Raw genomic sequence first — 20,684 nt, forward strand, 5'->3', positions numbered from 1 at the left:
ATCTAACTTTAACCTATCCATTTCCCTTTTTAAATTTTCGAACCTACCTGGCTGATCAAGGGATCTGACATTCCATGCTCCGATCCATAGAACGCCAGTTTTCTTTCTCCTGATAATGACATTGTCTTGAGTAGTCCCCATCCGGAGATCCGAATGGGGACTATTTTACCTCCGGAATATTTAACCCAAGAGGACGCCATCATCATTTAACCATACAGTAAAGCTGCATGCCCTCAGGAAAAATTATGGCTGTAGTTTCCCCTTGCTATCAGCAATTCGCAGTACCAGCACAGCAAGACAGTTTTGGTTAGTGTTACAAGGCCAGATCAGTCAATCATCCAGACTGTTGCCCCTGAAACTTCTGAAAAGGCTGCTGCCCCTCTTCAGGAACCACACGTTTGTCTGGCCTGTCAACAGATAACCCTCCATTGTGGTTGCACCTACGGTATGGCTATCTGTATCGATGAGGCACGCAAGCCTCCCCACCAATGGCAAGGTCCATGGTTCATTGGGTGGGGTGGGGTGGGGGGGTGGGGGTGGGGGGGAAGAAGAAATGGGTAAATACTGAAAAAAGTGGAATCATTGCACTAATCACATAAATACCTACAGTTTAGTAAAGGTAAATGGTTTTTAAATTGCTATTGATGCCAAAGTTTGGAGAATACATAACTGTAGCTCACAATTTACTATGAAATACATTAAATACGACACTTTTAAGTCACCAAAAACTCTGAAAAATGTATATTTCCATTACCTAAATACACAATGAAATAAGGGAGAGGATGGAGATTCCTCTGTCACATTTCCTAAAAAGAACAGTTGCAGTTCTCAATTAACAATGTGGTGTGAAGTTTTCAATACTCTCTCAGGAATGTTCATGATTACCTGTTTTTTTTTTTTTTTTTTTTTTTTTTTTTTTTTTTTTTTTTTTTTTTTTTTTTTTTTGCAGCACTGTAAATAGGAGGGAAATAAATAGTAGTGTCAGTGGCCTTGAGAAACAACTGAGATTACTAAAATTATCCAGGGCCTAGTGTGATCCGTGTCAAATTCTATTCAGAATTTGCTGCTACATCCCATTATAACAATAATATACCAAACATCCCATTTTAACAATAATATACCAAAGATTGCTCGAATAAGGAACTGTGCTCAGTTGTTGGAGGAAGCACAGTTTATACCTATTTACAAGAAGGATAGCAAAATTAATACACAAACACTGCCATCCTATCTCATTGATGTACATTTGCTTGAGAGTCCTAGAAAATATTCTGAGGTAAATATAATGAAGTATCTCAAAAGGAATGATCTCATCCACACCACTGAATATGGATTCCAATAACATCAATCATTTGAAACTCAATTCACACTTTTTTTCATATGACATCTTGCAAACAATGGAGCAGAACAATCAGGTAGATGCAGTATTTCTTCCATTCTGAAAAATATTTTACATGGTACCACACCAATGTTTATGAACAGAAGTGTGATTGTATGGAGTAGCAAACAAAATTTGTGACTGGTTTGATGATTTCTTGATATGGTTGATGTAGCTTATTATCTTGGATGAAGAGTCATTGACTAAAGTAGATGTAGCTTCAGGTGCACGCATGGAAGGGTATTGGTACCCTTGATATTCAAGTCGTATATTAGTGACCTAGCAGGCAATATTAATGGTAACCTCAGATGTTTTGCAGATGATACAGTTTCTGTAATTAATTACTGGCTGAAAAAAGCTGCACAGATATTCGGTCAATATGTTGATAAGATTTCCAAGTGGTGCAAAGTTTGACAACTTGCATTAAATATTCTGAAATTTCAGACTGTGCTCTTCACAAAATGCAGAAAAGTAGTATCCAATGACTACAATATCAGTGAGTCACAATTTGAATCAGTTAATTCATACAAATAATTGGGTGTAACAATTTTTGGTGATATGTAACAGAATGATCACATAAGCTCAGTTGTAGTAAAGCTGATTGTAGACTTCACTTCATCAACAGAGTACTGGGAAAATGGAGTCAGTCCACAAAGGAGACTGCTTACAAAACACTTCTGTGTCCCATCTTGGAATATAGCTCAAATGTGTGAAACCTATATCAAATACAACTGACAGGGGTATTGAGTGTATACAAAGAAGGGCTACATAGGTGGTCACAGCTTTTCTGGACCATAGCATAGCTTTGAGATGCCGAAAAACCTGAATGTGCAGATGATTGAAGATAGATGCCAAATATCCTGCAAGAGTCTACTTACAGAAGTTTGTGAAGCAGTACTAAATAAAAAATCTGGAGATAGGCTTTAGCCCCATGTGTACTGCTTCCAGAAGAACTGTGAAGACAAGATTAGACTAATTGCAACATGTGCAGAAGCATTTATATATTGTCATTGTTACTGTGCTCCAGGCATAATTGAAAGAAATCTGAATATGTGGTACAGCACTACGTACTCTTTGTAATAAGAAATTAAATGTACTTACAGAGATGGTCATAACTGAACTGCAGGCCAGTTATAATATACAGTTTAAAACTGGAGATAAAACAACTTGTGATACTTGTGTATCATAAATGTATATCTGGTTCAGTGTGACTGTCCCTGTTGCATGTGAGTCTACAAGGTAAATGTGGCTTAAGTCTTCTGTTGTGTCTTAACAATAGGTGAAGCAACATAGACATACTGTAAAAACTGAATTCTTTAGTTTTCTTATGGGGCATGATGGCATTATGATAACAAATATAGCAAAACTTAAAGTCAAGCAGGATGATGCTTCATTCATAGTGGAATCCTTCAGTACATCAGTTAGAGTTGAAATTGGCCACTAATGCAAAATAAATGTTGAAGTAAATGTTACTTTCACCAACGAGTTAAAAAGTCTATAATGGACAAAATGATTTTGGACTTCAGAGCAGATTTACTTCATGCTACCAACAAAATAAGGAGCTAGACACTGTTCTTTTATTGTAGAAGTTTGTAGTTTCATTGAATTGTCTTCACTCAGTATGAGAAGTACTTTGTTTTATATGTGGTTTTTCCAAGTTTGGAATTGTGTATTTTGGTAAAGAAGAGTCTGAATAATTAGACAGGCTTTTTTATGTGTTAAAACCTATCAGAAACTATGAATATCAAGTGTGAACTTTTCAGTGAATACAATCTAGAACTTCACAATATAAAAGTTAAAGAAATCTTAAGGTAATATCATGCAGAATTTTTCATGGTGATTGTATGCAACCCACAACAAAATGGACCTGCAGAGCACATCAGTGTGATGGTGTAGATCTTGCAGAAACTACAGTTTCATCAAAAAAGAAATTGCACAAACCACTTTCTACCTCTATGTCCAAACTCTGCAAACCTCTTTACAATGTGCAGTAGTAACAATTACTATTGCTTCTTTGTATTCCATTCACGTATAGAGTGTGGCAAGAGTGGCTCTTTAAACCTTTAAACCTTCAGGAGCAATACATACGGGTTTTAGTCCCTAGATACCATGTAATACACTTAAAGTAACCATTGAATACCAGAATATTTTCTGGGTATCTATAATCAGTCACCAAGGTGATAGGACAGTCTTCATAAATCAACATTTCTATGCATAAGAGATTTGGAGAAGGTTCAAGATGAAAAATGCAACAGCAGCTGACACTACAAGTGAGAATTATTGCAGGCAGGAGAATCTGAAGAATCTAGGTTATCTATGAAGCCATGAAACAGTTAGTTGTCTAATAAATTTAACTGTATTACTAGACAAGATGTTTCATTTGTCAGAAACTATACACCTCAGTTTCTAGAGCAGCCAAAGGAGAGGCACTGGAAGAGATTGTCCTGGATCTATAGGTACTAGAAGAGTTCAGTTCCTTTGGATATTGGATTTTGTATATCTCAGGAGAGGAAAATCTGAGATATTTGGTGATTCTAACTTTGCTGGTGCACCAGTATCAAGAAAGCCAGTCATATACCCATGGTGAGGCTGTGAAGAAGCAGTGTGATTGGACAGATTATTAAATGGTTCATTAAACTGGAGGATGTAACTAATTTTGTAAGGTGATAATACTGCTGTTATGAGATGAAATTCATGGATTTCCTAAATTTGGTGATGTAGGTTATTCATTTTGAATGAAGATTGTGGAAAGTAAGGACATTTTATTCAGCTTGTAGAAAGTCAAAATTAATTTGCTGCAATATTTGTATAAAATCAATTCCAAGAAAATGATCTTGTCACTTGTGTAAGCAGGTGAGAAAACTGACACAGCTACTTCTTTTTTCCCTCAAAATAATTCCTTTCACTCTAATTTGAGTTATGATTAACTAGTTTAAGTGCAAATAATATTAAGCTATATCATGATAGCTTTCTGGTAATACAGTGTACGGATTAAATTCAGAGGGTTGCATCTTACCTTTTTTCGCGCACTTGATAATGGTTTGCAAAGCACGTGTGTAGATATTGATGTGTACATTGGTTTGCTCCAAATACGTGAAGGTTGTTCTTCTTGATGAGACCTAAAGAACATGATGAATGAGTGAATAAACAAACATTTTCCTTAAAAATTTATGTTAGTTTTATATAAGTGCATGAAAATTAAAGTTTTGGGGTAAGTGTTGAGATTTTGTGCTCATGACAAAATTCTGTTTAGTTATCAGTTATACGGCAATGTGGAGGCTAGAGAGTGTTATCGTAAAATTTATTATTATTGCTAATCTTTTCTGCATGGAATGTACATGTTTGACACACGTATCACACTCTTCTCCTCTCTCTCTCTCTCTCTCTCTCTCTCTCTCTCTCTCCTATGTCATCTTCTGTATGTGTATCTCCTCCTCCTCCACAGTCTCTGACTACTTCCCCCTCCCACTCTCTGTCTGTCCACCGCCTCCTTCCCCTTTCTCTGTCCGCATGTATAGTCTCTGTAAGGCATGCCGATACCACTCACACAACACACTTCCTTCTCCACCCTGTCTACCCATCTTCTCCTCCCTGCCCTCTCTACCCATCTCATCCTCCCTACTTCTCTCTGTATCCCCATCTGCCCCTCTCTGTCCACCTCCTTCCCCTCTCCCTATCCAAATAACATTCCCCCTCTCTCTCCATCAATCCCCTCCCCTCTCTGTTTCTGGCTATCCCTCCCTCCCCCACTCTCAATTTCTTTTTTCCCTTCCTCTCTCTGCCCACTCTGTTTTTTTGCCTCTGATGTGTAGGCTGCATTGCAAAGCAGGTCGATAAGGCAGACTGCTACTACTCTGACACAACACGCATATTGTGCAGGGCAGCATACACTGCTGGGGCTACAAAAATGTTTTCGTTTATACTCCCAGTCCTATAGGACCTAGAAGGTTCTAACCACAACAGTGCTGATACTCATGAAGTTTGCTGTTTGGTACCAAATTTAGTTGAAATTCATCCAGGGGTTTAGGAGGAGTTGCTGGACATACATGCACATGTGATGGCTTAGCTTTGCTCACATACATGTATGTTTGACACATATATTGCACACATCTCCTCCTCACCTCTCCCTGTGTTCACCTCTTCCTCATCCCTACCTCTGTGTGCATGCCAGGTGTGCAGGGCAGCCTTCATGTTAGGTGTGAGAAAGCTGTTTTTTGCCCTTGAGATGCAGGCTGCCATGCAAAGCGTGTCAATAAGACAGACCAGTACTGCCACACAACATGCCTGCATTGCATAGCTGCCTACATGGAAGAGGCAGAAAAACAGCTTTTCATCCATAGCTCCAGACCTATGTGAGTTAGGAGGTTGTATCCCCCCCCCCCCTTTCCCCAAGTGCCAATACTGGTTTTTTTAATTAAGCTGTTATGTACTTGTTGTTGTTTTTGTTGTGGTCTTCAGTCCTGAGACTGGTTTGATCCAGCTCTCCGTGCTACTCTACCCTGTGCAAGCTTCTTCATCTCCCAGTACTTACTGCAACCTACATCCTTCTGAATATACTTAGTGTGTTCATCTCTTGGTCTCCCTCTACGATTTTTACCCTCCACACTGCCCTCCAACGCTAAATTTGTAATTGCTTGATGCCTCAGAACATGTCCTACCAACCAGTCCCTTCTTCTTGTCAAGTTGTGCCACAAACTCCTCATCTCCCCAATTCTATTCAATACCTCCTCATTAGTTATGTGATCTACCCATTCAGCATTCTTCTGTACCACCACATTTCGAAAGCTTCTATTCTCTTCTTGTCCAAACTATTTATTGTCCATGTTTCACTTCCACACATGGCTACACTCCATACAAATACTTTCAGAAACGACTTCCTGACACTTAAATCTACACTCAGTGTTAACAAATTTCTCTTCTTCAGAAACGCTTTCCTGGCCATTGCCAGTCTACATCTTATATCCTCTCTACTTCAACCATCATCAGTTATTTTGCTCCCTAAATAGCAAAACTCCTTTACTACTTTAAGTGTCTCACTTCCTAATCTAATTCCTGCAGTATCACCCCACTTAATTCGACTACATTCCACTATCCTCGTTTTGCTTTTGTTAATGTTCATCTTATATCCTCCTTTCAAGACACTGTCCATTCTGTTCAACTGCTCTTCCAAGTCCTTTGCTGCTGTCTCTTGACAGAATTACAGTGTCATCGGTGAACCTCAAAGTTTTTATTTCTTCTCCATGGATTTTAATACCTACTCCAAATTTTTCTTTTGTTTCCTTTACTGCTTGCTCAATATACAGATTGAATAACATCAGGGAGAGGCTACAACCCTGTCTCACTCCCTTTCCAAACACTGCTTCTCTTTCATGCCCCTCGACTCTTATAACTGCCATCTGGTTTCTGTACAAATTGTAAATAGCCTTTTGCTCCCTGTATTTTACCCCTGCCACCTTTAGAATTTGAAAGAGAGTATTCCAGTCAACATTGTCAAAAGCTTTTGCTAAGTCTACAAATGCTAGAAATGTAGGTTTGCCTTTCCTTAACCTTTCTTCTAAGGTCAGTATTGCCTCACGTGTTCCAATATTTCTACGGAATCCAAACTGATCTTCCCCGAGGTCGGCTTCTACCAGTTTTTCCATTTGCGTTAGTATTTTGCAGCTGTGACTTATTAAACTGATACTTTGGTAATTTTCACATCTGTCAACACCTGCTTTCTTTGGGATTGGAATTATTATATTCTTCTTGAAGTCTGAGGGTATTTCGCCTGTCTCATACATCTTGCTTACCATCGGCATGTATACCTGAACTATCGATGTCGGTGTTGGTCTGCTGTCGATTCTGATTAGAACAACCTGGTCACTGAACTGTTCACAGTAACACACCCTCTGCCCTACCTTCCTATTCATAACGAATCCTACACCTGTTATACCATTTTCTGCTGCTGTTGATATTACCCGATACTCGTCTGACCAGAAATCCTTGTCTTCCTTCCACTTCACTTCACTGACCCCTACTATATCTAGATTGAGCCTTTGCATTTCCCTTTTCAGATTTTCTAGTTTCCCTACCGTGTTCAAGCTTCTGACATTCCATGCCCCAACTCGTAGAACATTATCCTTTCGTAGATTATTCAATCTTTTTCTCATGGTAACCTCCCCCTTGGCAGTCCCCTCCCAGAGATCCAAATGGGGGACTATTCTGGAATCTTTTGCCAATGGAGAAATCATCATGACACTTCTTCAATTACAGGCCACATGTCCTGTGGATACACGTTACGTGTCTTTAATGCAGTGGTTTCCATTGCCTTCTGCATCCTCATGTCGTTGATCATTGCTGATTCTTACACCTTTAGGGGCAATTTCCCACCCCTAGGACGTTTTGATTAGGAATCAAGGACGCTACCCCTAGACCATGGGTGCCCCCTTTTTATTATTGGATACCTGTCCTAATACCCTCCACACACACCCCTACCTCCCACCTCCATCTATGTCTGTTTCCTCTTCCCCATCTGTTTGTCCATCTCCTCTTCCTTTCTTCTCTCTCTGCCCATCACTTCCTGTCACCTTGCTCTCTCTATCACCTTCTCTCCCCTCTCTCTGTCCATCTCCTCCTTTCTGTTTTCTATGCTCATTTGCTTCCAACCCACTGTCTATCTCGTATCTGCCCCCTCTCTCTCTGATCTAGATCCTTGTTTGCTGTTATTGCAACAACAACAGAGTCTGTAGTAGTGCCAACCATAAGCCAATAAGCCATAAATATAATGTTCCTGTTTGTTAACAATGTTTCATGCATTTATTTCAGTACCCTGTAAAAATTTGAAGTAAATCGATCAAGTACTTTCTGAGATTTTTCTTAATAATATTTCCCCTTTATATATTATATATATACAGGGTGGGCGTAATTGCTGTTACAAACTTCTAGAACATGTAGAGGGTAGTGAGTACATAACATTTTGAATATTAACACATGTCCAGAAACATATCATTTCCATTTTACAAAATTTTCAATGCAGTTGATTATCTCATCCACACCCACATGAGGAATGTACTTAGGTGTGACCCAGTACAATTGTTGCAGGCATTTGAAAAGAATACTGACTCGTTCCATTATTACTTACACATTTGCATACACCTTATGATTTACATTAGCCGACAACAACAAGAACCCTGCATCTACGGCACCAACCGCAACAGACTAATGTTTTACAACAGTAGCTCGATGTGGCAACCACCAACATTGTTACACACATTGTACCTCCGAAGCATGTTCTGGTACACTCTCTTCAGTGTATTGTGCAGTGGCCAGAACTCATGCCAGCAGATCTTCCTCTGTCTCTACAGGTGTCTCATAAATTAGGCTCTTTATATGACCCCACAAGAAGTAGTCCATAGGGATTAAATCCGGTGATTGTGGTGGCCACACAGTTGGACCACCATGGCTTATCCATCTTTCACCATACCGTCTGTTGAGATATCTCTAGACAGTCAGTGAAAAGTGAGGTGGTGCTCCATCATGTCAAACCACATTTCCTGACGGACATTCAATGGCACAGCTTCCAAGAATGGGTCCATTACGTGTCATAGGAAGACTAAGTATGCAGGACCCGTGAGCTTGGATGGAAGGAGGTATGGTCCAATCACATGACCATCCAGAATCCCTGCCCACTCGTTAATTCCAAACCTGTCTTGAAATCCCTGAACATGCATGGCATGAGGGTTTTTGTCCACCCATACATGGCTATTTCGAGCATTTAGAACACAGTCCCTTGTGAACCTACATTCATCTGTGAAGAGAACTCAACGTGGAAACAGTGGCGCATCGATGCAACAGTGCAGGAACCATGTGCAGAAGGTGACATGTTGTGCAAAGTCTGCTGGACCCATAGCGTGTACCCTTTTGTAAGTGGTACAGATGTAATTGTTGCACATGCAGGACATCCAAGATGGTACTGTGACTAACAGCCATTGCACGTGCAATTGTTCGCAAACACATTGATGGGCTATCTTCAATGTGATGCAGTTCATCTTAAAATTCGGGAGTGCGGCGTTTCCGTGTAGCACCACAGTCCTGCCTCCTCACGGTGAAGGTGCCTGTTTCTCATAGCCATTGTGTAACTTGGGCAAACAGTTTGTGCAATGGAGTGTGACAGTGTGGAATATGTTCATGATACAGCTGACTAGCAACTCTTCCATTATCCCAGTTTCACCAAACACAAGGAGCATGTCTGTGTATTCTGCGAATGTGTACTGCACAATGTTTCCTCTATCGGTGATGCACAGGTATTGACTCGGTCTCACAGCAAAGCAGACAATAAGTGACATCTGGGGATCATTTGACATAGTACATGTCATCATGGCTACCCTGTTGCATTCCAGGACAGGGAACTCTGAGATGTTTCTCTTGCCCTAAGCAGACGTTGCCAAGGTACACATCTGAACTGAAACTATCGTAGAACAGAAACGATACAATTCTGGACACAGGTTCCTATTCAAAATGTTATGTACTCACTACCCTCTACATGTCCTAGAAGTCTGTAACGGGAATTTCCGGCCACCCTGTGTGTGTATATATATATATATTTCCTCTTTATATATTACATATTTATTTATATTACATATATTTAAAAACTAGGTATATAAAAATTCATGTATTTAAATGAAACATTGTGTCAAAATTTTGAAGAAATTGGTGAAGAACTTTTGGAGATATAAGATTTTGAACTAACATTTACATTTTTAAGATTTCCCTTATAACTATTACATATATGCTTATATATTATATGTGGCATTCCAGTAGGTATATAAAACATGCACATGTTTGAATGTAATGTTGTCCAAAAATGTGAAACGAATCATTGAAGAACTTTCAGAGACTGAAGATTTAAACAAACGAACATTTACATTTTTATTTATATAGAAGGTAGAGAACTATAAGTCTATTTTTACCAGTTGAAGACATAGTTTGTCATTGGAAATGTTTAGCTGTATACTCCAGGTTACCTAATTATAGTATCAGATGTTTTTGCATTGTGTAACATATCTAAATAACAGTGACTTACAGTGTAGTTGTTAAAACAAATCATAAGACCCTGTAAGATGTAGTCATGAAGTATGAATTATCACTCCAAATAATTCAAAATATGACCTTGAAACCTGCTGATGATATTAGTCTTCCTCTACATGCTCATCCTCCAATGTAACACTTTTTTCGTAATGGTGGATGACTTGGTGGAAACTTTGATTATAGAAGTCTGCATTTTCGTACTGTAGGGAACATTCCACCTCTAAAATAATTTCATCATCATTTTGGAAACGGCTCTTTTGTAATGGTTTCTTCATCTGAGGAAAGAAGAAGAGGTCACTGGGTGTCACAGCAAGACAATATGCAGTGATGAGGCAAAATTTGATAGCCTGGGAAGAATGAGCTGAGACATTACCATGGAACAGAAACACCTCCTTGGAAACTTTCCATTATGTTTAATTTTGTCAACCTCCAGTGACCCTGTCAAGAAATTTTCATAGTATGCTCAACTGACAGTTCACCCCTTATGAACATTATAACTAAGATCACAACAGACCCAAAAAAACACTCAGCATCACATTGCCCAATGAGTTGGGCCTTTTTCCTATTTGATGGCGATGAAACCACATGTTTCCACTGTTTGCTTTGCTTCTCTGTCTCAGAGCCATGGTCATACATCCAGCATTCAACCACACTGGTTAGGCAGATAAATAAATCATCTGGATTAAAACAACTACATCATTTCCGCTACTGCCTTGGTTTAGTGGGTTTTTGAATGGGTATGAGCAGTTGATAATGCAGTGAGCAGCAACTTTTATCTCATTCAGCACATCCTATGAGATGATGAAAACTGCTCTGTGACTGATTTTCACTTTTCCCGCTATCTCCTCAGTTGTGATACACTGGTCTTTGACCACCAGAGCCTCCATGTTTCATTTGGTTCCCAGTTCTTCACAGAAAGATGATCTGCTACTTTCTTCTTCATTATTCAGACTGGTTTGACCACAATTTAAATGTCTGCACCTCAGAAAAGAAATTACTATATGACACTTCATTTTGTGAGTGAGCTGCTTTACTTTGTTTGGCTTCTCTAACAATAAGTTGCAATACTGCTGTATGGGGATTTCAATGTGTACCACGATTGCTGACTTGTAGCTGCAAAACAAAGAAAGAATGTATCTTCTTTTGGGATGATATTAAAACCTTGTGACATCACTCATAAATACATATTGACAACAGTGACATGTACATTGATAAAAGTTTAGATATTGTCAATCTTTAAAATGCATCACATTTAAGTAAACTGAGATACTTCACCTTTAAAAAATTTAAATATTACAACATCTACATATGATATCTCCTAACTCAGTTAAGCGTGTTTCAGAATGTTCGATCACTCTCATATTTTATGTTCCATACAGAAACCAAACCTCTTAATACTGAGTTTGAATCTTTTTTCATCTTGAAAGAGACAGTCTATAACTTTTAGATGTGCTTACTCCTTCTTTTGGAGCAGAAGGCAAGGTAGTGTGTGGCTGCTGCCAGACAAATTCATAGTTATTATCCGTATCTTGTTGTGACCATACTGACTGGTGATTTTAGGAGTCACAATAAGTTAGTAGTCTGAATGTTGTTTCATCATTTTGTATAAGAACTGTTTGGTCTGGTATACATGTGTGTTGTTTCATTTGATGTGACACTAACTGCACCATCCAATAAATCATGTAGTCACATGATAATGAAATTAATTTATCCCCAATGTATTTCAATATTTATTTTACTGTTATTATTTTTATTTGTGAAGCATTGTTGCTAAGTTGTAGTAATTAGTAAAGAAGCCCACAATCTACACCTACATTTATACTCTGCAAACAACTGTAAAGTGTATCGCAGAGAGTACTTCACATTCTATCACATGTTTAAGTTTTTCCATTCCATTAAGTTTTTCCACAGTTGGAGTGTGGGAAGAATGAGTGCTTAAATGGATCTTGCATGTTCTAACTAATCTAATCCTGTCTTCATAGTTGATAATTTAATTTTGTGAATGACATTACACACACACACACACACACACACACACACACACACACATACAAGGCTGCATGATCATTTCTGTTTATGCTGTACCAGTTATGTTTCTTGAAACTTTTTAAGTGAGCTTTTGTGGAATAGTAGGGTCTGTCTTCAAATGTTTACCAGTTCAGGTTTACAGCATCTCAAACTCTCCCACAGGTTAAGCAAAGCAAATCTATGACCACAGCTGCTGCTCCTCTTTGTATACATTTAGTATCCCCTATTTAGTCTTCTTTGCATATTGTTGTATCTAGGTATTTGTATAAGCAAACTGATTCCATTTGTGACTGATACTAATGAAACAACCTTGGCAACATGTGGATGGGCATACTGCACCCGAATGATGATGTCCTTCAAGATTCCTGGGCACTGAACTACGGTGCAGAAGTTTTGCTGGGAAGCCCTTACACATCTTTATACACTCCTGGAAATTGAAATAAGAACACCGTGAATTCATTGTCCCAGGAAGGGGAAACTTTATTGACACATTCCTGGGGTCAGATACATCACATGATCACACTGACAGAACCACAGGCACATAGACACAGGCAACAGAGCATGCACAATGTCGGCACTAGTACAGTGTATATCCACCTTTCGCAGCAATGCAGGCTGCTATTCTCCCATGGAGACGATCGTAGAGATGCTGGATGTAGTCCTGTGGAACGGCTTGCCATGCCATTTCCACCTGGCGCCTCAGTTGGACCAGCGTTCGTGCTGGACGTGCAGACCGCGTGAGACGACGCTTCATCCAGTCCCAAACGTGCTCAATGGGGGACAGATCCGGAGACCTTGCTGGCCAGGGTAGTTGACTTACACCTTCTAGAGCACGTTGGGTGGCACGGTATACATGCGGACGTGCATTGTCCTGTTGGAACAGCAAGTTCCCTTGCCGGTCTAGGAATGGTAGAACGATGGGTTCGATGACGGTTTGGATGTACCGTGCACTATTCAGTGTCCCCTCGACGATCACCAGTGGTGTACGGTCAGTGTAGGAGATCGCTCCCCACACCATGATGCCGGGTGTTGGCCCTGTGTGCTTCGGTCGTATGCAGTCCTGATTGTGGCGCTCACCTGCACGGCGCCAAACACGCATACGACCATCATTGGCACCAAGGCAGAAGCGAATCTCATCGCTGAAGACGACACGTCTCCATTCATCCCTCCATTCACGCCTGTCGCGACACCACTGGAGGCGGGCTGCACAATGTTGGGGCGTGAGCGGAAGACGGCCTAACGGTGTGCGGGACCGTAGCCCAGCTTCATGGAGACGGTTGCGAATGGTCCTCGCCGATACCCCAGGAGCAACAGTGTCCCTAATTTGCTGGGAAGTGGCGGTGCGGTCCCCTACGGCACTGCATAGGATCCTACGGTCTTGGCGTGCATCCGTGCGTCGCTGCGGCCCGGTCCCAGGTCGACGGGCACGTGCACCTTCCGCCGACCACTGGCGACAACATCGATGTACTGTGGAGACCTCACGCCCCACGTGTTGAGCAATTCGGCGGTACATCCACCCGGCCTCCCGCATGCCCACTATACGCCCTCGCTCAAAGTCCGTCAACTGCACATACGGTTCACGTCCACACTGTCGCGGCATGCTACCAGTGTTAAAGACTGCGATGGAGCTCCGTATGCCACGGCAAACTGGCTGACACTGACGGTGGCGGTGCACAAATGCTGCGCAGCTAGCGCCATTCGACGGCCAACACCGCGGTTCCTGGTGTGTCCGCTGTGCCGTGCGTGTGATCATTGCTTGTACAGCCCTCTCGCAGTGTCCGGACCAAGTATGGTGGGTCTGACACACCGGTGTCAATGTGTTCTTTTTTCCATTTCCAGGAGTGTACATTCCCAATCTCTCCTCATGCAATTTCCATATTTTTGGAGCACTGAGGCAAGTTGATTCACTGCAGATGAAGAGGTGCATGCCTGGGAACACTTGTGATTCTATAGGGATTGATCATCTTGTCCTAAAATAGATTAAACTTATTAACAGTTGTTGCAATTACTTTTGAAATAATAAACAATGTACCTACTTTTTCCATCAGTCTTGTTTTAATTTGACTGCCACTTATGTAAACATAATCAGTGGGATAGTAATTGGCCTCAGCACCCACCTGTAATAAACATTGGAGTCACAACATGTGAGCAGTTCATTGTAACACGTTTGTTGAGAGATGTGTTAGACTGTGTTTTCCAACATAAAGTTTTATGTCAAATAAATATCATATTGTAATTTAAAAGTTTTGCAACCAATACAGGGTGATAAAATCTTAGAGAAATTCAGCACACATCACTAAGCAAATGACAATCCTTACTGTTGTTGTTGTGGTCTTCAGTCATGAGACTGGTTTGATGCAGCTCTCCATGCTACTCTATCCTGTGCAAGCTTCTTCATCTCCCAGTACCTACTGCAACCTACATCCTTCTGAATCTGCTTAGCGTATTCATCTCTTGGTCTCCCTCTACGATTTTTACCCTCCACGCTGCCCTCCAATGCTAAATTTGTGATCCCTTGATGCCTCAAAACATGTCCTACCAACCGATCCCTTCTTCTAGTCAAGTTGTGGCACAAACTTCTCTTCTCCCCAATCCTATTCAATACCTCCTCATTAGTTACGTGATCTACCCACCTTATCTTCAGCATTCTTCTGTAGCACCACATTTCAAAAGCTTCTATTCTCTTCTTGTCCATACTAGTTATCGTCCGTGTTTCACTTCCATACATGGCTACACTCCATACGAATACTTTCAGAAACGACTTCCTGACACTTAAATCTATACTCGATGTTAATAAATTTCTCTTCTTCAGAAACGATTTCCTTGCCATTGCCAGTCTACATTTTATATCCTCTCTACTTCGACCATCATCAGTTATTTTACTCCCTAAATAGCAAAACTCCTTTACTACTTTAAGTGTCTCATTTCCTAATCTAATTCCCTCAGCATCACCCTACTTAATTTGACTACATTCCATTATCCTTGTTTTACTTTTGTTGATGTTCATCTTATATCCTCCTTTCAAGATACTGTCCATTCCATTCAACTGTTCTTCCAAGTCCTTTGCTGTCTCTGACAGAATTACAATGTCATCGGCGAACCTCAAAGTTTTTACTTCTTCTCCATGAATTTTAATACCTACTCCGAATTTTTCTTTCGTTTCCTTTACTGCTTGCTCAATATACAGATTGAATAACATCGGGGATAGGCTACAACCCTGTCTCACTCCTTTCCCAACCACTGCTTCCCTTTCATGCCCCTCGACTCTTATAACTGCCATCTGGTTTCTGTACAAATTGTAAATAGCCTTTCGCTCCCTGTATTTTACCCTTGCCACCTTTAGAATGTGGAAGAGAGTATTCCAGTCAACATTGTCAAAAGCTTTCTCTAAGTCTACAAATGCTAGAAACGTAGGTTTGCCACGATCCTTACTAACTATATTATTAAAAGGGTAGATTGCTACTGACCATATAGCAGAGATTTTGAGGTGCAGACAGGCACAACAAAAAGACTACTGAACACATCAGCTTTCAGCCAGGTGGGCTTCCTCTGAAATAGACAACACACACACACACACACACACACACACACACACACACACACAAACGTAAATGCAGCTTACAAACACATGACCACTCTCTATGGCTGCCGAGGCTACACTGTGAGCAGCTACGCATGATGGGAGAAGCAGTCTGGGTGGTGAGGGTATGGAGGCTGAGGTGTGGAGGGAAAAGGAGAGCAGGGTTTGGGGGGGGGGGGGGCAGTAGTACTGTTTGTGGGATCATGGCATGCTGAGACAAGGTGGGTAGGGCATCTAGGTGCAGTCGGGAGAATAGATGTTGGCAGAGGGGGCGGGAGGGGGGGGGGGGAGAGAAAGAGAAGTAAAAAGACTGTGAGTGGGTTGGTGGAGTTATGTGAATGTAAGATGTAGGATATATTGCTGGGAGAGTTCCCACCTGCACAATTAAAAGAAGCTGGTATTGGTAGGAAAGATCCAGATGAAGAATCCTTGTGAAACTATCACAAGTACATTACTAATAAGAAGCTGATAATCTCACCAAATTCACAAATCTAATAGCCACTGCTAATAGTTTTTACCTGTTTACTGTGAACTACAGCAGTTTTAACATCTGTTCTTCTAAACTGACACCATAGCCTTGCTTAACTCTGTAACAACATACCATTTCCTCTTACAGGTAAGATGGCTTTCTTCTTCTAATTTTTTTCAGTATTAATTATTAATGGTAATTTATGCTGGATCTATCAGTGTCAGACTTAACTGCACAACGGCCAAAAAAAGTAATGGTTCCAATTTGATTCAAATGTTTTGTATTTAAAATGTTATATAAAATGGGAGTAAAAGGATCATACAATGTACAAAATGAAGCAAAATAAAGTAAGCAAATCTTATTGTGGGCATTGCAGCATCACTTTCTGACATATAAATTACAAAGGTCAGTCACCCAATACCTATCCCAAAAGCTAGCTGAAATATTATCAAGTGTCAAGATAAGAAAATTAATGTAGGTCATATTAGACGAATGATACACACATTTAAAAGAAAGTGTAAAACATGCGCATGCAGAAGAATGTAACTAGGATATAGATTTTAATAACATATTGGAGCTGCCCAAAACACATAATATTTATAGAAGGAAAATACAGACAGCACTTGAAATCTCCACATATGAGCGCAATTTCAATAGAGATGATGGCCATAAACTTTCAGCTTTGTGGCTACCTGGCATCAAGAAAGCAAGTACCCAGCCACAGTGCACAATGAGTTTAAACAACTTTGTTGGCATGACAACAACAATGTTTTGATAATACCCACCTCTCTTTCAGTATTTACCCAACAATATTGGCATTCTGGAGATTTTCACAGCACAGCTTTACTTCTTTTTTATATTAATAAAATAAAATAAAAAAATAAGTTTTGTAAGTGCACACTGAAAAAGATCCCAGCAGAGAGATCAAAATATAAAGTTTGAAGAGGAAAGTAACAATTCAGAAGATCTCAGCATCAATATATTAAACAAATCAGCAGATACCATAGCCTAGAGTGACATACATTAATCAAGGATAAAGTGAACAAGTAATTTAGTACATTGACTATTGAAATAAAGCATTGGAGAGTTCAAATGGGTCCACAGGTTTTGTGATGCATGCTTAGCAATTAGCTCTATGTGTGGCACTTAATTGCAGCTCTGATTTATATAATTTCTGCTGTTTAAGTATGTAATGATTTACAGAATGAAATTTCACTGTGCAGCAGAGTGTGCACTGTTATGAAATTTCGTTTCTCCCAGGCATGTCAATCTTGCAAGATATGCAGGAGAAGTTTTGAAAGTAGGAAAGAAGTACTGCAGAAGGGAAGCTGTTAGGGTTGATCTGCAAGAGTCGTGCCTGAATTACTTAGTTGATAAGAGCATTCCTCATGAAGAGTAAACTACTGATTTGAGTCCCAGTTTTAATCTGCCTGGAAATTTTATATGATGATTTGAATACGTTAATGAATAATTATAATTATATGTTATGATGATTCAGTTGGATGTATTTGAGCATGCTATATTTTCCATGTGGCAGTAGTGCATTACAAAACAAAATAATGTGTTGGGCCAATCACAATAATCAATGAAAGTGTATGCTAATGGAAAAAGGAGATTTACTAGGCATGCAAACAAAAAAGAGACCAACCTTAACTGACTCTTGAAGAGAGTTGTTCTGTTAACACACATTGTAGCATTTATTAAATATCCATAGATGTTGCCAACAATAAGTTTCTTGTATTTTTCAGTACTCTTAGAATGTTTCCGAAATCCTTTTTCTTAAATATCAAACATTGGCAGAACATTGAAACTGAAACTAAGAGCTATGTATTGCCAGTCATTGACTAGCCAGTAAGTCATGCCATATGCCATTCAGACTATAGCAGTATTCCATGATTGTGTTCCTTTTTTTTAGATCATTATAGGCTACTACCATGTAAGATGTGTATTTTGAGGTGAACAGTATTAGACTGTTGCAATTTCACAAGGTGCAATTCATATAGTGCTTAATTTTCAGTAATTATGTAGGGTATATAATGTAATCTCAGTGTACACCTGTCAGCCTATATTTACTACTACATATCATTTTGACTGTGCAGGAAAAGCTAGAAAGTACTGAGCTGCCACATGTTCAGGAACACTTAGAAAAATGGGAAGAGCAAATGTTGGCTGAATTTCCGCATCGAAAAGTTAAGACTTTGGTTACAGATATTAGTGGCAAAACAGTTTGTGTTACAAGATTTTTCCGAGCTCTTGCGCCACCAGGTAAATGCCAATGTTTGGATATCATGTGTAGTAGATTTTGGCTTTTATACTTATGTGTTTAATCATAAATTCCTTCATGCACTTGCATCTGCACAAGCATAGTACAGTAATTCGTCTACATGACTAGGAATATCCCAAAATGAAATTATAATCATTTTTAAAATAATTTTGCTCTTTGGTAGCAGATCACTTAACCCTGACAATAAAGTGAAACATGTAAAAATCGATAAGGTTTCATATCATCTAGATTCTTTGTCCTGAAAAATGGGAAATTTTTAACAGAAAAAGATCAGTTTCAAGAAGTAGGTAGATATTTCACCTTGGAATGAGGGTGAAGGTAAACAGAGCTGGACAGTATGAAATAAAAAAGTATTACACATGTGGTGATTATTGTCTGCCAAACATTACCTTTGTCACCAACATGTACTGACTATGTTCCCTGATTTCAGTCCGTGTTACTTCATGTCACTCTGTACATCTGTTTTTGTGTCTGTAATATTCAACTAATATAAAATATTTTTGCATTTAGCCATTTTGGTAGTTCTCTTATCCAACTATTGATGACAGTGACTGAATTAACTACATTAGTGACTCCACATTTCCATGCATTATACTGACGATTGTATGTTCTGTGGCATCGTTTGCTATAATCAATGGATTGCCTGAAGTCCAATGATCTGCATTCTATGCTATCCATACCAGCTTTAGACTTCGACTGTCAAGCCCAAGAGCTAACACTGATGCAAGAGACACATTCATCTACACAACACGTGATGGGTTTAACTTAGCCCAGACCTCAATGGCAGAGACATTGTACACCATCTGCTTCATTCACTCCATGTCATGCTGACCCTAGTGTGCCCAGTATCATTATTATGTGCCTATGAAACCTGACATTACCATGCATTGTGTAAATGTGCAACACGCATAACCACCAGTGTTTCGTGGTCAGCATATATCAGATTGCTACCTACACACTATACCACAGTGTGTCATATGACCACCAGATCCACTCTTTGTGCATATTCCACCATTCTCTCTGTCACTTACAGCTGGCACATTCACGCGGGTCAACCCCATGCATGTGCCATCCACTCCATATTGCTTCCAAGGTTTTCATTGTCCCCCTTTCCCCTCCCCCACAGAGACCCTGTACCAGAGACTCACTCTGCGTGCACACCTACTGCCACTCTTTTGGACAACCACATTCATCTCTTCCACACTGGCCGACCACATGTCGACTGCACCATGCACCTCGTGTAGCTGCTGCCTTGCCCTATCCACCGGGACCTCAGGCAATGCACTGATCTGACAGCAGACCCTGCATGTCGTATTCAATCGAGATTGTAGTTCTGCCATTGTACAATCCTCCCCATCACTGTCTGTACCTCGTGATTCGTCAGCTCATCTTTTGCTTAACAGCATGTTTTGATTGGATAATTCCTGAAACTGCTGTTGCAGAAAGGCAAACCAAAGATGTGGATTGCACTGGTAGACAACTTGCTCAACATCCATAGCATCATCAATAATGACACATACTTCATCTGCATAGCTACAGTGCCTAATCAGTGATTTGGTGCTTTGCTGAAACTAGTGTTATTGAACACCTGTCACATGCTCCTGAAGAGGCCATTCATCATATGACTTGTGATGAACATCTGGGACCCCAAACTCTGTCACAACTCTGGTGCCAGTTGCAGATCCAAGTTGACCCTGTGATCATGTCAGAGATTGCACTGTGGCTTCTCAGACATCCTCATCAACTACAGTTATGGCTCCTTTCATTCTAGTCTGACCCTCTGGATATCAAACTTTGCATCGTGGACCAAGTGTTTTGGATCATCTGCCATAGACAGCTACTGCCACTGCCCAACACCTGTGGTTATTTTGATGACAATGTT

General features: G+C 40.1%; 1 protein-coding gene across 1 annotated transcript in view; it reads left to right on the top strand.

Annotated features, from left to right (window-relative positions):
* Window positions 1-20,684, top strand: part of LOC126176645 (coiled-coil and C2 domain-containing protein 2A) — a 385,042-nt gene that overhangs the window by 282,639 nt on the left and 81,719 nt on the right. The window contains exon 17 of the mRNA XM_049923802.1: window positions 18,618-18,783. Within this exon, the coding sequence (XP_049779759.1) occupies window positions 18,618-18,783 (166 nt within the window). The remainder of the gene's footprint in view (window positions 1-18,617; window positions 18,784-20,684) is intronic.

The sequence above is a fragment of the Schistocerca cancellata genome, chromosome 3 (genome assembly GCF_023864275.1).
Source record: "Schistocerca cancellata isolate TAMUIC-IGC-003103 chromosome 3, iqSchCanc2.1, whole genome shotgun sequence".
NCBI lineage: Eukaryota > Metazoa > Arthropoda > Insecta > Orthoptera > Acrididae > Schistocerca > Schistocerca cancellata.